This window comes from Podarcis tiliguerta (genome assembly GCF_965153285.1).
Source record: "Podarcis tiliguerta genome assembly, chromosome: 1".
Classification (NCBI taxonomy): Eukaryota; Metazoa; Chordata; class Lepidosauria; order Squamata; family Lacertidae; genus Podarcis; species Podarcis tiliguerta.
In genome coordinates this window covers 119,562,198-119,585,878 of record NC_139534.1, presented here as the reverse complement: position 1 = coordinate 119,585,878, position 23,681 = coordinate 119,562,198, and the positions used below count along the sequence as shown (strand labels likewise).

At 46.9% G+C, this 23,681-nt stretch overlaps 1 protein-coding gene across 4 annotated transcripts in view; it reads right to left on the bottom strand.

Moving 5' to 3' along the window:
• The window catches only part of TECPR2 (tectonin beta-propeller repeat containing 2), a 54,339-nt gene that overhangs the window by 18,758 nt on the left and 11,900 nt on the right, over window positions 1-23,681 (bottom strand). For 3 of the 4 annotated variants that reach the window (XR_014509605.1, XM_083433653.1, XM_083433652.1), the window contains exons 8-17: window positions 22,842-22,974; window positions 19,271-19,753; window positions 17,546-18,492; window positions 16,259-16,442; window positions 13,341-13,514; window positions 12,304-12,484; window positions 10,496-10,637; window positions 7,254-7,494; window positions 6,316-6,405; window positions 2,734-2,967 (exon numbers count right to left, since the gene is read on the bottom strand). Coding sequence is in view for 2 of the 4 variants with exons in the window: in XM_083433653.1 (XP_083289779.1) it covers window positions 2,734-2,967; window positions 6,316-6,405; window positions 7,254-7,494; window positions 10,496-10,637; window positions 12,304-12,484; window positions 13,341-13,514; window positions 16,259-16,442; window positions 17,546-18,492; window positions 19,271-19,753; window positions 22,842-22,974 (2,809 nt within the window). In the remaining 2 variants the exon portion in view is untranslated. Of the gene's footprint in view, window positions 1-2,733; window positions 2,968-6,315; window positions 7,077-7,111; window positions 7,495-10,495; window positions 10,638-12,303; window positions 12,485-13,340; window positions 13,515-16,258; window positions 16,443-17,545; window positions 18,493-19,270; window positions 19,754-22,841; window positions 22,975-23,681 lie in introns of all 4 variants that reach the window. The other variant, XR_014509604.1, reaches the window with a different exon arrangement.

Here is a 23,681-nt window from a genome sequence, read left to right as displayed (position 1 = left end):
CAACATAAGCCACAGGCAAATTTCCACCTCCCTTGTAGTTCTTTAAGGCGCTTTAAAAGAATGCGATGGTGGTTTAACGTTCTCGAGTATCATAGAATTGGAAGCGGCATCCTGTTCTATGGGAGAGCAGCAATGGCGTGGAGGCTTGTCAATGGCTTAGTTCTCACATCACAGCAAGACAAAGAGCCCACAGTCACGTTGCTCTAATCTCTCTCTCTCTCCCATGTTAGGCTAAGCCAAGGTTGGGCTAAGGTTGATGTCTGAACTGAGGCTCATGGCAAAGGTCTCTCCTTTGTAACCATGAGCTGTAGGCAAGGACAAACTTGGACTACAACTCGATGTTCGGCCAACATGCTAAGCCAAACCCGTGGCTTCTCTCCCTGAGTACAAAAATCGAATCTGTGCTCTTCTCCTCAAAATGGCCGTGGCAGAATGCAGGTATATCCCTAATGCAATTGTGGCTTTAAAAAAAGGCCTTCGCACCACAGTTGTGTGGCAGAAAAGAAAGAAAATATGAACTGAATTAAGTAATAGGTCTGTAGGGAGAGAAAGAAAGGATTTACTGAGGGGAAAACCTATCAGGGGAAAAAAATATGTATCTGCATTGTTGGTCTTGTGGTATTCAAAAGAACTCAGCTCACTTCCTTCATGTACAGAACAAAGATAAAATTTCTCCAGTTGAGGGAAATGGCACTAGCTCTGTCCTGAGCTTGCAGTCTAGAAACTCCTGAACAAATGGGAGAAGCCCACATGTACGTCAAAGAAAGAGACCACAGAGAAAATAGGGGGGGGGGAGCGGTGGCTCAGAAATGTCCCAAGGTTCCCTAGAGGTTGAAAGGGATACCAATATGCTAAGTGATAAAATGACGATTTAAAGTGGCTTTATTTGAAAACCAAGGTGTTGAGCACCTGACTTTTCCTAGCTTATTCTCATATAGTTTCTTCTTGAATTCTATCTTTATTTTAGCACCGTTACATAAGACCTGCCCGGCTCAAAATAGCCGTGGGGTGGGGAAGAGAGTCATCAGCATAATTCTGCTGCTGCTCTGGGTCTGACATTCAGCAGCGCTATTTAAAATAAAGTCTTGTTACTCCTCACAGCACAGACATACTGGATCACGGTGGCTTTGGACCTCAGCGGTTCAGCTGTTGGTTTTGATCTAGCTAAGCATCAGGGCTCTCTGAACAAGGGGTCACATATCACCTGCTCTGCATCGCTGGGCACTTATTTACATATGCAGCACAACCTGATATCCAAATGCGCACTTCTCTTATGTAACGTTTTCGGCTTGTTTTCCTATTCCACCTTGGGTTTTTCCTCCTTGCTCCAAAGCTGAAGCTAATTGCTCATCCAGAGAAACAAATCTTTCTGCTTGCTAGCACACTGTCAAAGCGAATCCCGCTTCATTTTTTGGAACTCCGGGATATGACAGGGCAGCTCTGATCACGTCAAATGCTATGCCTCAGAAATCTGCGCAAGAGACGTTTCAAAACCTATCGGTATGCTACTTTAAGCCTCTTATTTGCTAATGCCATTTCATCAGGTGTTACTTGCCTTGAGTTTGATTTCCAGAGTGCACATTTCAAGTAGAAGACTTTTTGCTTTCTTTTTAAAAAAAGATGAGCTCATCCAGTTTTCCCTTTAGCACACCGCAACCCGCAAGCATGCAATACATTGGTGCGCAGGACACCTTCATATGGGAAGAAACCTGTAATGGTTCTAGGGGTTGCTCGTGCGTAAGCCGGTGCAAACACCTGGCTGGGTTGCCTGAGTGAACCTTTTCTGTCCGGACAGCCACTCACCCGTGGCTGTCTCAATCGCTGGCAGAATCCGTCAGTGGGCGTTTCTTAAACTTCTTCCAGCAAAGAAGCTCTTTGACGCCTAGTCTTCTCCTACTCTCTCTGCGCGAAAGCCTTCTGCGCAAGGAGGGCGTAGGCAGCGGAGGACCTCTACTCTCCCCGCTGGTCCCCGGCAAGGAGTCATGGGACCGCCTCGCCGCGTCCCCCATCTGCCCCCCTTCTCCACTGGTGCTACGCTGATTCTCTTCCCCAGAAGATGGGCTGCCTCTCCCAATCCCGGGACGCTCTCCGGAATCCCTCTGGATTTTGCTCTCTCCCTCCGGCACTGATGGCAGTTCCCTGCCAAAACCCTTTCCAGTTTTATCACAGCTGGAGACATGGGACAGAGCCACAGGGAAGTGGCAGACATCCTGATCCTCTGTGGGCCAGGATAGCATTAATTCTTGATCTACCTTCATCCTGTAGGGCAGGGAATGGGAACCTCTGGCTTTTCATATACTGCTGCGACTACCAAGTATCATCAGCTCCAGCCAGCATGACCAAAGGTCAGGGATGATGTGAGGATCACAGGTTCCCCATCGCTCCTGTGGGATGTCCACACAAGGATGCTCCCAAGGATGCACATCACACCTTGCTCCGATGGCACCTTTATTCTGCTTTTTTGAAAATCTGGATCATCTTTTCTTACCAGTCAAGTCAAAATGGCCCTGCAGTTCTCTGTCCTACCCTTTCTCTGAGATTAAGATGGCAAAAAATTCTATGAAGCCAAGCTACCAGAAGGTGTCCATGTTTAATGCTTTATCCATAGGTTTCACGGGTCAGAGCAATTTTGTGTTCAAATACTCACCAGGGATGCAGAGGAAATGCTCCCCGTCAGTCTGTGTTTAAGTCGGGAAATTTGCATGTGACAAACGAGCTCACAAGGAGTCTTACCTAACTGGGCAAGGTCCAGTCTGGTCCAGTGCATCCCCGTTGGGCAATTTGGTGAGAGTGTCCTTATGAAGACTCGTCCCAGGTGGTCCAGGCTCCATATGGCATCCTGGCAGGCTGAATAGTATTCTATTTCGCCATCAGGGGGTAGCTGAACAGTCGAAGGATGAAACTGAGGGTTTTGGTCGCTGACACAAAAGAGATCCTTGCTGCTTTGGCACAACCACAGAAAGCTTCCTATGGGACGGACAACACTTACATGGTTAAATCTGCTTTTCCAGAAGCCTTCGCCGTTACAAAACCATTCAGTGTCTAAGTATCAGTATTCCTAGACTGAATAGACTGAATATAGTAAATAATTACTATTACAGTGGTACCTCTGGTTGCGAATGGGATCCGTTCCGGAGCCCCGTTCGCAACATGAGCAGAACGCAACACAAGTCTGTGCGTGCCGCAATTTGCCGCTTCTGCGCACGACGTCATTTTGAGCGTCTGTGCATGTGCGAGCGGCAAAAGTAACCCGTTCCGTTACTGCCAGGTTGCCACGGGACGCAACCTGAAAAGACATAACCTGAACCAAACATAACAAGAGGTATGACTGTATTATTACTATGTCTACTATGCACCCAAGAAACTTTGCATACATAAACCACTTCAATGTTTTTTCCACAGTCAAGCACTATATAAATTTTACAGTATCTTGGCAAAACAGCCCTGTACGGTAAGCCAGCATTATCCCCATAATGCAGATTTGAAGGCTGAGGCTGAAAGATAGCTGTAAGAGTCTTGCTGGATCATTCCAAAGGCCCATCCTGGTTCAGGAAGCCAAAGGGCAGATATAAAGAAAAACCCTTTTGCTGCTGTACTGCTGCTCCCCAGTAACTGGTATTCAGAGACATGCTGCTTTTGATCCTGGAGGTAATGTAGAGCTACTACAGCTAGTAACCACTGGCAGCCTTATCCTCCATAAATTTGTCCAACCTCCTTTCGAAGCCATCCAAGTTCGTGGCTATCACTGCATCTTGGGGTAAGGAGCTCCACAGTTTAAATATGTGCTTGCTTCATTTCATGCTATACTTTTTACAAAAGACCATTTACTGGAGGCGAGTTTTTTTTATGTCTGGCAAATCAACACACACAATGAGTTTTCCAGAGTTGCTCAGGGAGCTAATGCTACCTGAAGGAGCGTCTCCACCTCCATCATTCAGCCCGGACACTGAGGTCCAGCTCCGAGGGCCTTCTGGAGGCTCCCTCCCTGCAAGAAGTGAGGTTACATGGAGCCAGGCAGAGGGCCTTCTCAGTAGTAGTGCCTGCCCTGTGGAACACCCTCCATCAAATGTCAAGGAAATAAACAACTATCTGACTTTCAGAAGACATCTGAAAGCAATCCTGTTTAGGGAAGTTTTTAATGCTTGATCTTTTATCGTTTTTTTAATATTCTGTTGGGAGACGCTAAGAGTGGCTGGGGAAACCCAGCGAGATGGGTGGGGTATAAATAAATAAAGAAGAAGAAGAAGAAGAAGAAGAAGAGACGTGGGTGGTGCTGTGGTCTAAACCACAGAGCCTAAGGCTTGCCAATCAGAAGGTTAGCGGTTTGAATCCCCGCAATAGGATGAGCTCCCATTTTTTGGTCCCAACTAGCAGTTTGAAAGCACACCAAAAGTGCAAGTAGATAAATAGGTACCACTCTGGTGGGAAGGAAAATGGCGTTTCCATGCCCTGCTCTGGTTTGCTGCCCTGCTCTGGTTTGCTGCCCACATGACCCAGAAGCTGTCTGCGGACAAACGCCGGCTCCCTTGGCCTATAGAGTGAGATGAGCACGCCACCCCAGAGTTGTCCGCAACTGGACCTAACGGTCAGGGGTACCTTTACATAATTAATAATAATAATAATAATGCTTTGCATGCAGGAGATTCCTGGCATCTCAAGGCCAAGCACAGACCCCTGCCTGGAACTCAGTGGACATAGGCTATGCACTGTGACAATAGTGGGCTTGATTGTCTGATTCAGTAGAAGACAACTTCCTATGCTGCTTAATCAGCCAGGAACTCTTGGCATATCAGCACTGCCCTCAAATAATCCTAACCACTGGCTGAAATGAGTCAGGGTGGGGAAGAAGTGCCTCTCCACTGATGGTTTAATAAAGGCAGTATCCCTCTGTCCCCCACCCTATGCAGCTGTGGCAGAAGCCCCTGCAACATCTGCAGAAAACTCTTTGGGTCCAGATCTACCGCTGTCTGTATTTCGGCCAGCAATAGCCAGTGCTAATTTCTGAAGCAATGCATTCTGGGCCTGGATCCAAAAACTCTTTTGTTCCTGCGAAGAGAACCCACAATTAGGCTCACTACCTCTGCCAGCTTGGAGCTGCTGTGAATAATCTCACCAATGCTCCGTTGGTTTCAATAATGGGAGTGATGGAATTAAACACATGCTAGTCATCAGGGCTGAAGGAAAAACACCCACGCCACATACAGCACAGCTCCTGCTCCAGCTGGTGCAAGCCAGCGAGGTTTTGGAAAGTGGTGGAACATCCCTCCCGCCCTTCTCTGCTCAGGGTTACTCCATCACACAACCAAAAGAACTGTTACAGTGCAGACAAGGCACCAGCTTAACCACCAAAGGAACACGGGAATGTGAAAATCAAAGATGCAGACTTTGTTTGGCTTAAAAAGGTAAAGGTACCCCTGCCCGTACAGGCCAGTCTTGACAGACTCTAGGGTTGTGCGCCCATCTCACTCAAGAGGCCGGGGGCCAGCGCTGTCTGGAGACACTTCCGGGTCACATGGCCAGCGTGACATCGCTGCTCTGGCAAGCCAGAGCCGCACACGGAAACGCCGTTTACCTTCCCGCTAGTAAGCGGTCCCTATTTATCTACTTGCACTTTGACGTGCTTTCGAACTGCTAGGTTGGCAGGCGCTGGGACCGAAAAAAGGGAGCTCACCCCGCCGCGGGGATTCGAACCGTCGACCTTTCGATCGGCAAGCCCTAGGCACTGAGGCTTTTACCCACAGCACCACCCGCGTTGTTTGGCTTAAGTGAGCGCAATTAATATCGTGTGTCTGTCTCTGTGTGTGCAGAGCAAAGGCTAAGCCACGTGCTTAGAAGCCATTGTTCAGGTCTGCCCTTCCTTTCTCTCCAGTCAGTGGCGGAGGAAGCCGATTGGGTGCCTGGGGCACATGCCCAGCGCCCAGGGGCGGGGCCAGCCGGGACAGGACACTCCATGGGGCCTCTGAGGAGTCTGCCTGCCTCCTTCCACTCAGCCACCCTACAGCTTAGAGGGAGGTGGCAGGTGGACCGTTTGGGGCAGTGGGGAGGCGGTGGGTGCCCAAGCCACCGCGTCACTCCCAGGCTCCGCGGTGAGTGCCGCCCAGCATTTTGTCACACACACCCCAGTGGTGACCCCTGGAATGGCCTGCCCCCACTGCACCCCCTTCCTTCACCCTGTGTCCAGTACACATTGATGCCCTTAGAAAAACCTGCCGATATCAATGGATGGAGTATATTGATGCAAAGAGCTTGTTATCTTTCGCCGGTGTGTCAGAAAAGCAGAATAAACTTGCAAGGCAGCCCTGGGACAGACGTTACCTTCTTTTGCTGGAGCTGCGGAAGCCAACGCAAACGCCCATTTTGTGGCCGAAGCAGTGCCGCGAGGCACGACGTTATTCCAATAAGTACCTGGAGAAGGAAGGAGGAATAGTCTTAGCATGAAAACAGCCAGCTTTCTCCCAAACTCTTCTGGTGCTCCTGAGATTCCTGCTTCAAGTTTTTATTCTGTACACCATGGAATTCTCATCTTAGGCCCTTCCCTCCAAGGGAGGTGTGAGAGCGGGCCTTCTCAGGGATGGCCCCCTGTTTCTGGAATGCTCTGTGAGGCACACTTGGCATCATCATCACTATCTGTTTTTAGGTGCCAGGCAGAAACATCTTTATTTGCTTTTGTAAGTTGCTCTGAGTTCATCTTTCTGGGGGGGGAAAGTGACTAATATTATTAGTCATATTATTATTAGTCAATATTATTATTTGTACTAATATTCATCATCATCATTATCTACGCATTCATCTCTCTCATATAATGATAATTGCTGTGGATATGGAGCAGAGTTTCCACTCACAGTGATGTTTCCAAAAATATGTATTACTCAGAATATGGTGTTAAATGGTCCACTTCTGCTTTTGCCCACTTTGGAATGGCAGAACTGCCAAAGAGGTTGACCACCGTTTCTCACAGAACTTTATAGTGTCTGAAGGGACATTGAAGGTCATCTAGTCAAACTCTCTGCCTTGCAGGAATCATTCGCCCAATGTGGGGTTCGAACCCACAACCTTGAGATTAAGAGTCTCACGCTCTACCGACTGAGCTATCCCATTACAACGCAAGTACATGCTGCCATGGGAGGTTCAGGGAGTCTTCCATTTCTAAGCAGTTGGTATGAATGAAGACACACTGTTGTGCTGATAAATGTGGACAAACCGCCTGGCTTCGTCTTTTGCAAACAGAAGCCTGCAACCAAAAGCGCGCCTACCTACGAGGTTTCCCTTCGCTACGTGAAACTCGTTCTTCCCCGACGAGATCCAGACGCCGCCGCTGCTGACGGCGAGGAGACTCGGCTGACACTGAAGCGGCTGTGGCCAGAAAGCCGTGCGGAGTTTGTCTGCCACCTTCTCGACGGGGGCCTGAGCTGCTGTGGCTACTGTTTGGGTTGCCTGGATGATGGTCTGGAAAAGGCTGCTCTGGTCAAACACTACGTAATCCGTAATGCTAACCTGGGGGGGAAATGTACGGAAAGAACCAGGTCAGCGAAAGAGAAAGATAAGACTGGATAATAGGCAAAATCCCAACGTATTATCAATGAGGTTTGTGAGTCTCTCTGATTTCAAGAGGAGAAAAATCCACATTTGAAATCAGTGGGACTTTTTAATAAAATAATAATAATAATAATAATAATAATAATAATAATAATAATAATAATAATATATTTATTTATTTATTTATTTATTTATTTATACCCCACCCTCCCAGGCCAGAGCCAGGCTCAGGGCGGCTAACACCAGTAAAATTACAATAAAAACATAATAAGGGGGGGGGGGGGCGGACACCAATTTAAAATACAGGTTAGAAATAAAATTTAAAATGCATAGTAGCCCATAGATCAAAACCATAAGGGGAGGGAAACATAAGGGTCATACTGAGTCCAAACCAAAGGCCACCCTCACTTTGTCTGCATTGTGTCCAATAGAAACATAGGAAGCTGCCTACCTAGTGTTCTTCAATATTGGCTTCCTAGATGTTGGTGGACTACAACTCCCATCATCCCTGACCCACTGGGCTCAGCTGGCTGTAGAATATGGGAGTGCTAGTCCAAGAACATCTGGGGACCCAGGTTGAGGAACGCTGGTCTACACTGACTGGTAACGGCTCTCCAGAGTTTCAGGCGGGGGTCGCTCCCAGCCCTATATGGAAATGCAGAGAAAACCCTACACCTGACAAGAAAATCCAAGTAACAGGGCTGATATTTTGCAAAGGGGAAACAGTAACATTTGTCTCACTCCACAGCTGGAGATTAGTGAAGGTTTGTGAGAACACTGCGACTAGCAAAAGGCTCAGATGCCTCACTTAGCAAGATAAATGTGAGTTTAGTTCTTTATCCCTATTTTTTCTTCAGTGGCTCTAATGGCAACAGGACCAGATAGACTCCTTTATCTTGCGTTTAGGAAGAGAAGATAAGAGAAGTCATATATAAAGCCATGTCTGTTGGCAGTTCCATACTACAATCCCTGCAAAAACAACTTTAACAGTCATGGCTCCCTGCCCCCCCCCCCCCGAGAATCCTGGGGAACTCTAGTTTGTTAAGGGAGCCAAGAATTGCGAGGAGACCCTTAAAACTGCAGTTCCCAGGGCTGATCGGATTTTTTTTTATTTGACTCAATTTTTGTAGTACTTCAATTTCCCAACAACCATATTGAGCAGCTCAGCAATAAGCACCTTTAAAATGAGCAAACGTTACAATCGCTATAGTCACATCAAAAGCACAACAGCATATACAGTGGTGCCCCGCAAGACGAATGCCTCGCAAGACGGAAAACCCGCAAGACGAAAGTGTTTTCCGTTTGCAGAGGCGCTTCGCAGGACGAATTTCTCTATGGGCTTGCTTCGCAAGACGAAAAATGACGAAAAAATTTAATTTTTTTTTTTTGCTCCAAAACCCCTTATTTTGAATCGCTAAGCTGCTAAAAGCATTTTAGCAGCAAAACCGCTAATCCCCCACCCCTTAAAAAGCCGTTTTTAGCCCTTAAATCGCCAATAGCGCTAATAGCGCTACTCCGTCAATGGGCTTGCTTCGCAAGACGAAAAAACCGCAAGACGAAAAGATTCGCGGAACGGATTCTTTTCGTCTTGCAAGGCACCACTGTAAATAGCACAGAAAACAAATTCGTCATGTAAGCAATACGGTTCTATATAAACTCACAGTGAGTCAAAAATATCAGAAGCGGCTTCTGAGCACCAGCCCTGTGCCATCAGAGACACTTTCTCACCTAGGATGCTTTGGGGGAAGCCATGAATAGGAGTTCTTTATATGTATGGTGTGGTTGTGACCTTACTGTGAACACCAGGCTCCTGGAGCGGAGACAGAGGCTGCTTTTTCCCCTTCTCCAGTCCTGTTGCTGTGGTGTGCTAAGCCATGTTTTGGCTTAGCGCAGGCACGTCCAAGTTCCAATAGGTTGCGATCCACCATCCAGTATCAAAATCTGGCAGTGATCTACTACACTCTCCCACTGTCATTCTTCAACTTAAACATGATATATTTGGCTGGGGGAAGCCAGCCAGATGGGCAGGGTATAAATAATAAATTAAGATGATGATGATAATAATAATTACAAATTATTACCCCTACACCAGGCCCTTCCCAGGGCTCTTGGTGCACGTGGGAAGGCAACATGCCCCAAAATGACCAACTGCCCCTTTACCGACAAACAGCTCCCTGGGAAGGGAGGGGGGCAGTGGCTTACGCCTGAGTAAACACAGCTAGGCTGGAGCTGGAAAGGTGGGGAAAGTTCAGCGTCCATGCAGAACTAAGAGGGAGAGGGTGTTTTCTTCCCATGGGAACTGGCGGGAGTGGGGAGAGGGATGTCATTGTCTCTCTGCCATTCCCTTGGCTCCCTTTTCCAGCTGGCCAGCTGACTGGGCACCTCCACAGCTGCACCCACACCTCATTTTCGCCTCCCTGCCTGGGGCTGAGGCTTTTGGGGGGGGGAGGTGCCTCGCACCTTTCTGGGCTGGCCAGCTGACTGGACGTCGGGTAAAGCAGGGTGATTGAGACAAAGATCCATCGCGCGATCGATGCGTTGGACATACATGGCTTAGTGTGTCATCTGAACCCAAGCTTGCGGTTTTGTTTCCTACAAACAAACCATGAGCTGTAAATCAAGAACAAACCATGGTTACACCTCGTGGCTTTGTCTGCAGTGGGGCGTACCAAGAGCATGGGTTTGAACAACTGGCTAAGCCAAACTACGGTTCAACAAACAGCACTGTGACAGCAGGATGGGAAGAGGATCATTGTGTCCACGATCTCTTCTCATGCTTGGCTTAAGTGTTACATGCAAACCGGATCAGCATCTGATCAGTAGTGGCTCTCCAAGATCTCATGCTAAGGCTTTTCTCAGATCCGAGATCCTTTAGGTCGGATTGCATCAGGGACCTTACATGTGCAAAGTGTGTATTTTGCCCTCTGCATTTACTGAAAGTAGAAGAAGGAATGCCTACTTGCCACCAGTGGTTATCATCCCCTTGTGGTTTCTTGGAAACAACACCCGTTCTGAACCACAGATTGCCATGGATGTCTAAAACCCATATGGTCTGCTGGTCTCCAAAAGTCACACACACCGGCTCTAGAGCTTGCATTTCACTGCAAAAACGAACAAAAGTCACAACACATTTGCACACAAGTGTTTCCACCCTCCCCAAATATACAGCCCGTACCATGCCCTGCCAATTTTTCTGATTTACTTATTTACAGCTCTGTGAATTGAAGTTAACACGGTTCAGTAGAATGCTATTGTTTTAGCCTTGCACACAACTCTCTCTATATATACTGTATTTTTTGCTCTATAAGACGCACCAGACCACAAGACGCACCTAGTTTTCGGAGGAGGAAAACAAGAAAAAAAATATTCTGAATCCCAGAAGCCAGAACAGCAAGAGAGATCGCTGCGCAGCGAAAGCAGCGATCCCTCTTGCTGTTCTGGCTTCTGGGATAGCTGCGCAGCCTGCATTCGCTCCATAAGATGCACACACATTTCCCCTTACTTTTTAGGAGGAAAAAAGTGAGTCTTATAGAGCAAAAAATACAGTATACAGTAGTGCCCCGCAAGACGAATGCCTCGGAAGACGAAAAACTCGCTAGACGAAAGGGTTTTTCGTTTTCTGAGGTGCTGCGCAAGACGGATTTTCCTAAGGGCTTGCTTCGCTAGACGAAACAGCCCTGCCTCTCCTGTCATGGCGACGGTCACTGCACGCACGCACGCTCGCTTCCCCGCTCCTCCAGCTCCCTCCCACCTTCCGGCTGCCAACTCCTCCGGCTCCCTCCGACCTTCCGGCTGATGGCTGACCTTCCGGCTGCCTCGCACCGCTGCCCACCACCCTCGCGCGCTCCTCTGAGAGAGCCGTTGCCACCAGCAGCCAGCGTTGCAGCCGGAGTCGCGCCCCTGAGCCCCGCCGCCCTCCAGCAGCTGCGTCGCGCGGTGGCCACAAGGCGCGGGTGAGTCCGAGGTACTGGCTGCGGCAGCTGCCCTGCTTCTCCCCACTCCTCCCCGCCGTTGTTAGTGTTTAACTGCAGTGGTGCTTCGCAAGACGAAAAAGCTCGCTCAATGAAAAAACTCGCGGAACGAATTAATTTCGTCTTGCGAGGCACCACTGTATATATGTATGGCTCAGGTTGCAGCATATTGTGTGGGTCATGGTAAGAGATCGCAGGAACTGTCAAGGCTATCTGTTGGAACCGTGGATCCAAGGGAAGGCATTCAGAGGAGATCGTACTGAGGCAGGACTTGGAAATTTTCCAGACTTCAGAACTCAGAGAACTCTATCAGTTGCGGGACTTTGCAAGCAACTGAACTGTTTGCTGGAGTTGGCCTTGTAAAGACAATCTGCTAAATAGCTGTTTTCTGTGGTGAGCTTAATTGCTTGGCTGAGCTTCCACAGTGCATACACCACCCAACACCTCAAAACGCACAGCCCTGCGTCTAAGAAGGTAAATCAAAGCAGCTTTTAGTACTCGTTGGAACATGACCACATAAATGAACAGCTGTTATCAAATTGTGCAATATTAAATGCCAGCTGATACAACTTCCTCGTGCTGCTTCCACAAATGGGCTGCTTTTCAGGTTCTTGTGCAGTTTCAGAACAGAGCGCAATGTAACGCAAGGTCAATGAAACCTGCTGCCCCGATTAGGAAACTGGCCTTCTCGCGTGATGCAATGCTCCCTTCGAAAGATGTGTAAATCCAAACTAAGGTGTTGCAAGATCAGGGAACATCTATTACAGAACATACCTGCTGATTAAACACTGCTTACCTGATGACATCGCATTTCCACTGCTCCCCTTCAGGGCAGAAGCTGCTTACCCCCTCGCGGTACAGAAGCGCACGATGCTCAGTTAATGCCCAGACAACATTATTTCTGGCTGTGACCTGCGAGAGCGGATAGGGACAGTCCACTTTTACTGCTCTGGCACAGGGACGATCCACACTCAGGCCTTCAAGTAAAATATAGAGTAGAAATAAATTGCATTAACTCACTTGTTATGCTTACGGTGCTCACCTTCAGGGTTCATAAATTATCTTCCTGTGGTTATTATGGCCATGCTTTTAAGTTCACAGTGTGCTCTCTTAGCACATTCCTTTCCGGGAACGGCCTGTGGTGTTTTCTTCCTGGTCAGAAATTACTGTTCTTATCAATTTCATTCTGAAAAAAGCCTTGATATCTGTGGATGTTCGCACACTCTTAAATCATATTCCCCGTGGGCAACGAAAGTGGGTTCTGCAAGCCTCTACAGTGCCTAAGAGACTTCTGCTGTAAAATGTCTATCGCCCAGTGGCCTTACACCTTTTACATATGAATGCATGACTCACAATCATCCCTTTCTTTTAGATACCTCTTTAGGCATTTGGATTTTCTATATGAATGTATACATTTTAATCAGGACTGATGGAATATTCTTATGGTTAATGCCAGCAGGTAATGAAGTGTTCAAACAAACAAACAAACAAACAAATACATACATACATACATACTACTGATCTTCCTTACTTATTTGCTTGTGTGACATTTACCATTAAAAAAAATGTTTTTTTTAAAAAAATCTACATTTATCTGCGCCCTCCGATAACACTGCTTTCAATAACTTGAGTCATGATGTGCCTTGGCAAGGGGAGGGGGGTGAAGGAGGATGGGAAATGGCAGGGAAATTGTCTGCTTTACTTCGTAACAACCTTGAGAAGTTTCCAAAGAACCAGAGGGTTCTCCCAAAATGCACTTTTTCGGGAGGGGGGGGCGGAGGGGGAAACACCACCACCCTAAAAGAAGCAAAAAAAAGCAAGTAACTGAGGTACCTGTCTGCAGGTATAGATCACCGTTTGTTCGGATAATCCAGGCAGTGTCATCACTCAAAGATACAAACGCTGTCTCGGGCAAAGCTTCGTACCAGTGACGCTTTCCTTTAATAGTCACTTTTCCACAGGCAAAGGCTTTATTGGTTTTGTGCTCAACCTTCCAGAGCAGAGTCCCTGAGGAAGGAGCCTCACGTTAGTCAGATGAATCATGTTTAGCGCAAGGGAACACCTCTGGACCTTCTTAGGCGCTCCAATTTTATTCGTTAGTTACAGTCATTTTAAAGCTACTTTCATGGAATATACAGTGGTACCTCGGTTTAAGAACAGGCCTGTTTATGACCTGTTCGGTATACGAACTCCTCAAAACCGGAAGTAGTGTTCTGGTTAGCAAAATTTACTTCAGTCTACAAACCGAAGCTGAACGGTGGAAGGGCACCGGCAGCAGAAGGCCTCATTAGAGAAAGCAAGCCTCAGTTTCAGAATGGCTTTGGTTTAAGAACAGACTTCCAGAATGGATTTAGTTTGTAAACCGAGGTTCCACTTTATGTGTATATATATATATATAGGACCCCTGGATAGTTAAGTCCAGTCAAAAGCGAATATCAGGCCAAGGGAGTCGGCATTTGTCCACAGACAGCTTTCCAGGTCATGTGGCCAGCATGACTAAATAGCTTCTGGCGCAACGGAACACTGTGACAGAAACCAGAGCACACAGAAACACTGTTTACCTTCCCGTCTGAGTGGTACCTATTTAGCTACTTGCACTGGTGTGCTTTCAAATTGCTAGGTTGGCAGGAGCTGGGACAGAGCAAAGGGAGCTCACTGCAATGACATACTGGCAAAGAGCATTTTTATGGACAGCACAGCCACAGAAGTTGCTTGCAAGGTTTTCCTTTAAGCAGGGCCCAAAGGCCTTCACAGCTGTAGTTCACAGGACCAGCTACTGAAGACGTGCCTGTATAACTCTGCGCTTGTGTTACTGGAATAATTTCATTATCCACCCTGTGGATGCAAAATGTTTTGCAGGAAATGTCCCCCAAAGGTCTTAAACCCATTAGAAGGCACACTGCTTTTAGTACTTTGACCATTATCGTATTATTTTACAATTGTTTGAGGTGGACTAGGTTTTTATTTGAACTGAGAGCTGCCTGGTAAGCCCTGGTAAAAAAATAAAATAAGCCAGCATTGCCCCCTGTAGTATTATACTGCTAAAATTCCAAAGACGTTGAACAGAATTGTCACAGAAAATCAGGCACAGCTTAAGGGGCAGGTAGGAGAGTCAGAACATACAATCAGGAGAACTGACAAAACGCTTTTTCGAGACTACACTTCAGGCTGGGTGTGCATGGAGGGGGTTTGTCCGAATGTTCTTCTCCACCTGGCAAAAATCATCCCTCCACGCGAGACTACTAGCCTGCCAGGGGAAGGTTACCGTATTTTTCGCTCTATAGGACGCACCCGACCATAGGATGCACCTTGTTTTAGAGGGGGAGAACAAGAAAAAGAAATTCTCCCCCTCTCTGCTCAGCGCCCCTTCAGCGAAGCGGCAGGAGAATTGGAGCCCCTTTTCTGCTCCCACTTGGCTGAAGGGGCGCTGCGCAGCTCTCCCTCTCTGCTGAAGCCAGGAGAGTCTTGCTCTCCCGGCTTCAGCAAAAGGGACCCGAAGCCTCCGGAGCGCAGCGGGAACTCACGCTGCACTCCGAAGGCTTCAAGCGGCTATCCCTGAAGCCTGGAGAACAACAGGGGTCGGTGCGCACCGACCCCTCTCGCTCTCCAGGCTTCAGCAAAAGGAACCTGAAACCTTTGGAGCGCAGAGCGAGGTGCCACTGTGTTCCAAAGGCTTCAGGCAGCTATCCCTGAAGCCTGGAGAGCGAGAGGGGTCAGTGCGCACCGACCCCTCTCGCTCTTCAGGCTTCAGCGAAAGCAACGCATAGCCTCCGGAGCGCGGAGGGAGCGCTCCCTCTGCGCTTTGGAGGCTTCGCGTTGCTATTGCTGAAGCCAAGGAGCCTGCATTTGCCCCATAGGACGCACACACATTTCCCCTTAATTTTTGGAGGGGGAAAAGTGCGTCCTATAGAGCGAAAAATACAGTATATTTCAACCCGACAGGCTTCTTATCACTGAAACATGTAACCTAACCAGCCCATTTGCAGCCTATGGTGGAACAGTTCAGGGAAGCTTGACTGCTTTTCTGCAACATACAACCAGATACCCTCAGCCTTTTGTTTTCTGTATTAACGCAACAGACTATTAACCCCAGCTCCAAACGTAATTCTGGACTCTAGAAGTATGCACCAGAAGTGCACTGGTTCTGCTACCGAGATCTGTAAAGGCAAAGGTAAAGGGACCCCTGACCATTATGTCCAGTCGTGACCGACAATGGGGTTGTGGTGCTCATCTCGCTTTATTGGCCGAGGGAGCCGGTGTACAGCTTCCGGGTCATGTGGCCAGCATGACTAAGCCGCTTCTGGCGAACCAGAGCAGCGCACGGAAATGCCGTTTACCTTCCCGCCGGAGCAGTACCTATTTATCTACTTGCACTTTGACGTTCTTTCGAACTGCTAGGTGGGCAGGAGCTGGGACTGAACAAGGGGAGCTCACCCCGTCGCAGGGATTCGAACCGCCGACCTTATGATCGGCAAGTCCTAGGCTCTGTGGTTTAACCCACAGCGCCACCCGCGTCCCTTGCACCGAGATCTGTAAGTTGCTCATAATCATTTCAAGGGACCTTGTCTGCGGGAAGAATGATCTCTGTATATAAGAAAAGGCAAACGAAGTTTAATCAAACAGAGGGCAGCTGCAACGAGGCTTTTGCAGCAGAGTTGCAGAAGCCATTCCCCCCCCCCCCCCCAACCGAGTACAGAAGGCAAAATGATGATGGTGATGATGGTGATGAAAAGAATGGCAGGCTAACCAACCTGAAGGAGAGACTGCCACCTGCTGGACGTTATCTTCAAACTTCTGCCATCGCAAACCAGCACTAGGTAAAGCACTGCAGTACAGGCCGCCTTTGTAGTCCAGGCACCAGATGTATTTTTCAGAGACAACCAGGCTCAGTATTCCATAGCCAGGGCCTGCGTAGCCCATCCAGCTTTCTGCAAACTAAAGACTGGAGAGTTAGAATGCAGGTGAGGTATCTTTATCGGTGCGAGAAATCGGACAAACTTCGACATTACGAAAAGGGAGGGGTGAAGGCATTCATTGTATCTTCTTGAAATGCTCCATTAAAAAAGGAGGAGGGTCATTTGATTTCTGCAAGACAAACATTAAACAACGCAGTCTCCAGAAATTTATTTAGTTACATCCAATGTGAGTTTTCTCAGCTTAATCACCCACCCTGGTAACTGTTTTGATAGTTATGGCGGGATTTCTAGAGAGCTTCACAGCCAGGAAAACACCATTAATTCCTAGACACTGGAATGATGGCTCCTAGATGTGAATCCAAAAGTACGTTTCTCATGCTGACCAGAGGCAGGTAAAGTCTGATAGGGTATGGATGCTCTGTGCTGAAGTTTCAAGAATAGATTGGCTTGGTGTAATAAATTTAAGTGGCCAGAAATAAAGGGGTAATCACTCTTTGCTACACTGCAACCGTCTTCTCCTTCATACCAATCACCCCCAGTGTCCCATGGCTCTCTTCCTACTTCTGTAAACCAAACAAAAGCATATTTGCAGTTTCTAGTTGTTGAAGCCTGTTTGTTTTTTTAAAAAATGCAGCTTCTGGAAAGCCAGTATCCTGGAAAGTCAGCTTGTGGACATTGGCTCGTTAAGAGACTGGCCCCAATATCCTAAACACTGTGCTTCATTTTAAAGATGTAATAAAATACGGACTGGATTGAGAAGAAACACACGTGGAGTGCAATATGGCTTTCCTGCTTCTCCCCTCTTTCCCCCCCGCTGCCTGAATCCACTTGTGGGGATTGCAGGGAACACTGTGGTTTGGAGCGCTGCAGCAGAAGTGAGAGAAATCAATGGGGAAATGGCTGGTGGGGCCGCAAGGACCTTCCACTCACGCCAGGGAGCCTCTAGGGCAGGCATAGGCAAACTCCGGCCAGCCAGATGTTTGGGACTACAATTCCCATCATCCATAGCTAGCAGGACCAGTGGCCAGGGATGATGGGAATTGTAGTCTCAAACATCTCGAGGGCCGGAGTGTGCCTATGGCTGCTCTAGGGTGTGATGCAAGTTTGTATTCAAGCGCATACCTGATCCGACTTTAAAAGCGCTCCTTCATCTAAGCTGGTTCTGACTTTTTCCTGGGGCGGGAGGCAGCCCCCCATTTCTGTCACACTCGTCTCAGAGGATGAATAAGGCAAACCATGCCTGTAGATATCCTCTTCATCACTCGATGCAGATCTCTCAGCTGCTGCATCAGAGGAGTTGGTTATCCATTCACTGGCAGCGCTAGCGTTGGGGTTAGCCGTCAGTGGTTCCCTGAAATCGTGCCCGGGTAATGCACTCTCTTGAAGACCGCTCTCCTCTTTAAAAGGGGCAGGAAGGGGACTGGCGGGGACTGGGTCCGTTAGAGGTAGCTGCTGCTTCTGTTCCATGTGGGTCTCAACTCCCGCCTCCTGACCAGATGAGTCCTCAGCACTAAGGCTGGCTTTCACATCTCCAGACATTCCTTTCTCAGGGTTTGTCTCTTCCAGAGAATCTAAAACACCTAAATTAGCTAAAGTGCCTTCTGTTTTATGCAGGACTGAACAACTCTCTTCATTCTGGGCTGGCGGTTTTGAGACGATTTCGTTTTGTTCAGACGTAGAGCTCCAATTACATTCAGCGCCATCGCTAAGCGCTTTATCTCCTGTGAGAAGCAAGGGGGAACCGGAAGCCAAGGAGCTCCTAGTGGGAGATGTGCCCACTTCACTCTCGCCGTTGGAACATTTCAGGACTTCTGGCGCATCGTCGTCCTCTGGTGTCAGAGCAGCTACCGATTCTGGCGACTGAAGGACGCTGAATGTTTCAGAGCCATTTTCCTCCTGTGGCACGTTTTGGGATTCAATACAGAATACACTTTCCTGGTCTTCAGAACTGCCCATGAGGCTAGATTCAATAGAGAAAGAGTCCGCGTTTACAGACTGAGGGCTGTCAGCAAAGTCTCGACGTTCACAGGACGGTGTGCTTTCCAGAGAGCTGAGGTATCTCGAATTTTCTAAGCTCACACATAGTCGGGAAAGGTGGGAGAGGGAAATAGGTAAGCCGAGGGGCAGAGAGGAGGAATGGGAGAAAAGAAGCTTGTTAATTAAGGGAATGCCATTCTAGGACCAACGAAAAACAAGAAACCATCTGTTTGAAGCTCCTGAATTTGACCAACCAGGAATATATTGGCAGGTCAAACTGCCTATTTCGGCGGGGGAGGGGGGGACTTGCCACCAAAGCAGAACATCAACGCAATCTTAACTGTTGTGTTGTAGTAGCCAAGGGACGGAGCTGTGATTCAGGAAGTTTCTGGTTTGAATGTCACCTCTACCCCACTGCTGTCAAAGGGGAAATCCTCTCTCTCAGCCTCTGTCCCCACTCTCCAATAGGGAGAAGTAACACTGATTTATACTGTAGGGCTATTTTAAGTATTACAAAACTCTGAATGCACTAAACCAGAGACGTCCAACCCCCAAGAGTTGCGATCTACTCTCAGAAAAGATTAATGGTAGTGATCTACCCATTTTGGGGGGGAACCCAAAGTTGTTGAGCTTTTTTTATATTTAAAATACAGCTTAAAATGCAATTTAAAATGCAGCCTCATTTTAAAAGTAGCCGATAAATCATTATGCATTTTGTGTTTTTTTATATTGCATTTTTATGTTGTGAACTGTCCTGAGATCTATGAAAGGTGGTATACAAATCTGTCCCCTCAGAGTACTGGACCTTACGATAAAGGGTGGGTAAGAAACCCACCGCCAAGCAAAAATTTAAAAATAGTATTTCTTTACCAGATCTTTTCTTTTTCTTCTTCTTCACTTTGATTGGCTTGACGACCAGTTCCTGGTTGAAGTCTTCAGAACTGATCACACTGAACCGCTGCGAAGAAAGCAGACCTTCTTTCTGGACTTGGACTGAGGCCTGTTCTCCACTGGTCACAAAACTGCAGCCGCTGCCCACAGAGCTGACCGAGGTGCTCCTGCTCCTGGGCTCACTGGCCACTGAGTAGCCCCGCCTTCTCGGGTCGGTGCTCAAGTCCCCGAACCCGTTGAAGCTCTGGGAACGGATCCTCTCCGTGAGCAGGGCCACTTCCAGGTCTGCTCTGGCGACAGAGCCATTCCTGTCACCAGGAGTTTGGGACGAAGGGAAGCTGTTCCGTGTTTGGCTTCCTTCTGGAGAAGGTTCGGACGACACAGATGCCACAGCAACAGAGTATGGACTCTGTAACTTGGGGCTCGTATCGGATAGCGGGCTCATTGATTTTCCATTCCTATCTGAAATTGGAGCACAAAGAATGATATAATAATAATAATTATTATTATTATTATTATTATTATTATTATTATTATTATTATTATTTTATTATTTATTTACACCCCACCTATCTGGCTGGGTTTCCCCAGCCGCTCTGGGTGGCTTCCAACCGAACATTAAAAACAATACAGAATCAGACATTAAAAACGTCCCTAAACAGGCCCGCCTTCAGTTGTCTTTTAAAAGCAAAATAGTTGTTTATTGCAGTTTCCAAACAAGACAACTTAAAACCGCAGTTTATGAAGCTGGTTTATTCAGCTAACCAGAGTTTCTTTTAAACCATGATCCCTGGTTTGTAGGTAACATTAAGTCAGGATTATTTGAAATTGGATCAAAATGTCTTGCTTGGAGTTAGGTGTTGGGGTAGGTGATAAGGGTTCCAAGCAATCCATCACAGCGTCAGGGCAAGCGTTTATAGATCGTTCTTGCTTAGAAGATTTCCTGGCTAGAAGTTTCTTAGTGTTCCCACTGGTCTCGGTTATTGGGATACTCTTGAGAAGATTAAAGAGCTTTTTAAAATCCATTTTTTTGTAACGCACTGCCTTAAAATTTTTAACATTTTTGCTCGTTTTTACCCTTATGGGCCTACTTTTCAAGGCCATAGCCCTACAAGGTCTCTTGGCCTTCCTTGGTGATCTGTTTTTGCAGGTAGTAGGAAGGAAGTTGTTATTACTTTCCAATTCTACAGTCACCCCGCTGGATTCCCTACAGAGGGTTTTGCAAGTGTCCATCATTATAGTGAGGATTTTTGTACAGGTGGCCAGATAAGATTTTATATTTTCGATATCCTCAGTTAGAAGCACAAGCCATTTGATAACTGATAAATCCTCGTCCTCATTTGTCTCAAGTTGGGGGCAGGAGTCTCTTGATGTTTTAGGATTTCCCAAAGACATCTCTGCAATTTGTTTTAACATTTGTTCTTCCACTTCTCGGACTCGGGATGGTTCAGGGGAAGCTTGGGATTTAAGTCTCTGTTTTGGGGGTACTTTGGTGGCTGTACCAATTGTGTTTGGATTTACTTCGGGCTTTATTAGTCCTTTGTTGTGGCATTCTTCCACACAATCCTCTCTCTGCACAGCCGGCCCCTCAGTGCAGGAGGGAGAAGTTTCAGTTTCTTGCTGGTTCTCATTCGGCTTGACTTTACCCTTATTCTTAAAGGGCCGAGAGCTTTTTATTTGAGCTCCCTTTAGGGTAGCTCTTTTAGAGGGAGGTCTTAGATCACTCGGATAAAAGCCTGATGTTCTACAGCCACTCCTGGTCATCACCATTATTTATCTTGTAAAGGACAAGTTGGTAAAAATCTCACCTCGGTTCATTGGCTCCGACGGGTGTTATTTGAAATTAGAACTGAACACTCCCTCCCAGCCTTGCAGGAGGAATAAGGGGAGCATGCGAATCTGAGGGTAAACCTTGGGCTAGTTCTAGCTTGTGAACACTGTACTATAGTTTAGTGTTATGTGAGAATGCAGCCAGTCTATCCATCAGACTAGCAGCTACGTATTCTAAGGAAGAACATCAAAAAATCAGTGCTGTTTTGAAATTACCGTATTTTTTGCTCTATAAGACTCACTTTTTCCCTCCTAAAAAGTAAGAGGAAATGTCTGTGCGTCTTATGGAGCGAATGCAGGTTGTGCAGCTATCCCAGAAGCCAGAACAGCAAGAGGGATTGCTGCTTTCACTGCGCAGCGATCCCTCTTGCTGTTCTGGCTTCTGAGATTCAGAATATATTTTTTTCTTGTTTTCCTCCTCCAAAAACTAGGTGCGTCTTGTGGTCTGGTGCGTCTTATAGAGCGAAAAATACGATAGTAGTTGAGATCAGTGCAGTTTTCAAAGCTTCTGCCTAGCAACTTGACTCAAAATGTATCCAAGCAGAAGGCAACCTGCTCCTTGGTCTCAGGAACCATAATGCAAAATCTGGTTATGATATCTTTAGAGTTGTCTGAATGCAAAGAGAACGAACGACTTTCCAAAATATATAGCAGATTGCTAGGTGAAGGACAGCAGAAGGCTAATGTCTTCATGTGTTGCTTGTAAGTTTCACAGAAGCATCTGACTGGAAATAGAATGGTTGACCAGATTTGGTCCAATCAAGGGGTTTGCAAAACAGCAAAATAAAAATATGCTTTTATGCATGTGTTTTCCAAGATAAATTTGACAATAACAACAAACAAACTGTTGAAGTAAAGTGATACCACTGAAACACATCTCATTAAAAGGCTGCAATTCAACAAAAAATATGGGAAATTCAAATCATTTCTTTAAAAGCTGTGTCTTATTGTGTCCTAAAAACCATTCTAAGCAAGCCAGAATTTATTGTGATGCATTGGTACAGGCTTGCATGCAGTAAACAAAGCCACATTCATATTAGGGCAAGGCTGGTTTGTTTGCTTTGCTTCAATGGGAGCTTTGCACATTTGTCAGAGACATCTGGCTGCTGAGAGAGGCATGCAAGAGGTGCCCTGTGTTCATGGCTCCCAAATGTATCCTGGCATGTTGCTTTGGGTTAATTAGCATCTTGTCCTACAGTGACATTTTACCAGCAAGATAGTCCCAACATTTGTCCCTGAACACCATGGTCGTAGCCTTCCAAAAGGTAATCTGCTACTAGACAGGACAGCCCAAAATAAAACCAATAGCCCTATTCTCCAATGATTCATCCCGTCCATTCTAATGACAAGAACAAGAGGAAGAAGAATCTGTAGGCTGAGTGACCCGATAAGAGTCTTAAATCTGCTCCCTATTGCTAGTCTTAGCCCAAGGGAGTCCATTATCAAAAAGGCACTTCCACTCTGCAAGTGATGGTCTCCGATTTCTACTGATCCTGACCCTGAGGTGTAGCCGCCCCCTTCACCTCCCCACACATAACTCCATGCCATTCCGGAAACTCCACCAATCTCCAGGAGTAAGTTTTTGAGGGACAAAAAGGGCAGTGGCAGCAAAGCACGCAGAGCTCTAGACACGGCTCCTTGCAATAAAACAATCATCTATGCATTAACATAAATCTTTTCTAAAAATTACTATAAGCTTAGTATGCTAATGTATGCAAACCTATTGAGACCAATCCTTCTGGTCTGCTTGAGATCCTAATGATATCTCTGTCTCCCTTTAAGAGAAAAATCTCAGTTTCTGTGCAGGATACAGACACAATATCGCCAGATCCTTCCAAACTTCCAATCAGGGTCTGTGAAAGCAAGAGAAGTTAAAGTTGAGCAACGAATGTGCCACGAAGCATTTTAGGATGCAAGCAACACTTCAGAGGCCTGATTTTATTTTTGGCAAGCAATATTACACAGTCAAATCAAGGAGCAAAACAGCAGTCCTCAAAGAAAGAAAGCACAAATGCAGGCTTGGGGAGAGGGTGACTCATGTAAAGCTTGGCTAAGAACAGAAATGGGCTATAAATGTTTTATAAACGTAGCTCTGTTTGTGATAATTCACTCCTGGCTTAAGAAATGTAGCTTCAGACCACAATCAAAGAGACTTCCAAGTCCCAAAGAAGCAAAAGATTGGCAGAAGCCCTTAAAGACTTGCTTGAGATAAAGGGAAAGAATACACAGGTAACTTGTATAAACTCAACTACTTTGCATGACCTACAGTGGTGCCCCGCAAGACGAAATTAATTCGTTCTGCGAGTTTTTTCGTTCTATGAGTTTTTTCGTCTTGCGAAGCACCAATGTGTATTGACGGTTTCCCATAGGAATGCATTGGCGATTTAAAAAAAAAAGGCACAAGACGTTTCGTCTTGTGAAGCAAGCCCATAGGGAAATCCGTCTTGCGAAGCAACTCAGAAAACGGAAAACCCTTTCGTCTAGCGAGTTTTTCGTCTTGCGAGGCATTCGTCTTGCGGGGTACCACTGTATTTGGAATTCACTGTCAATGGTCCTTATA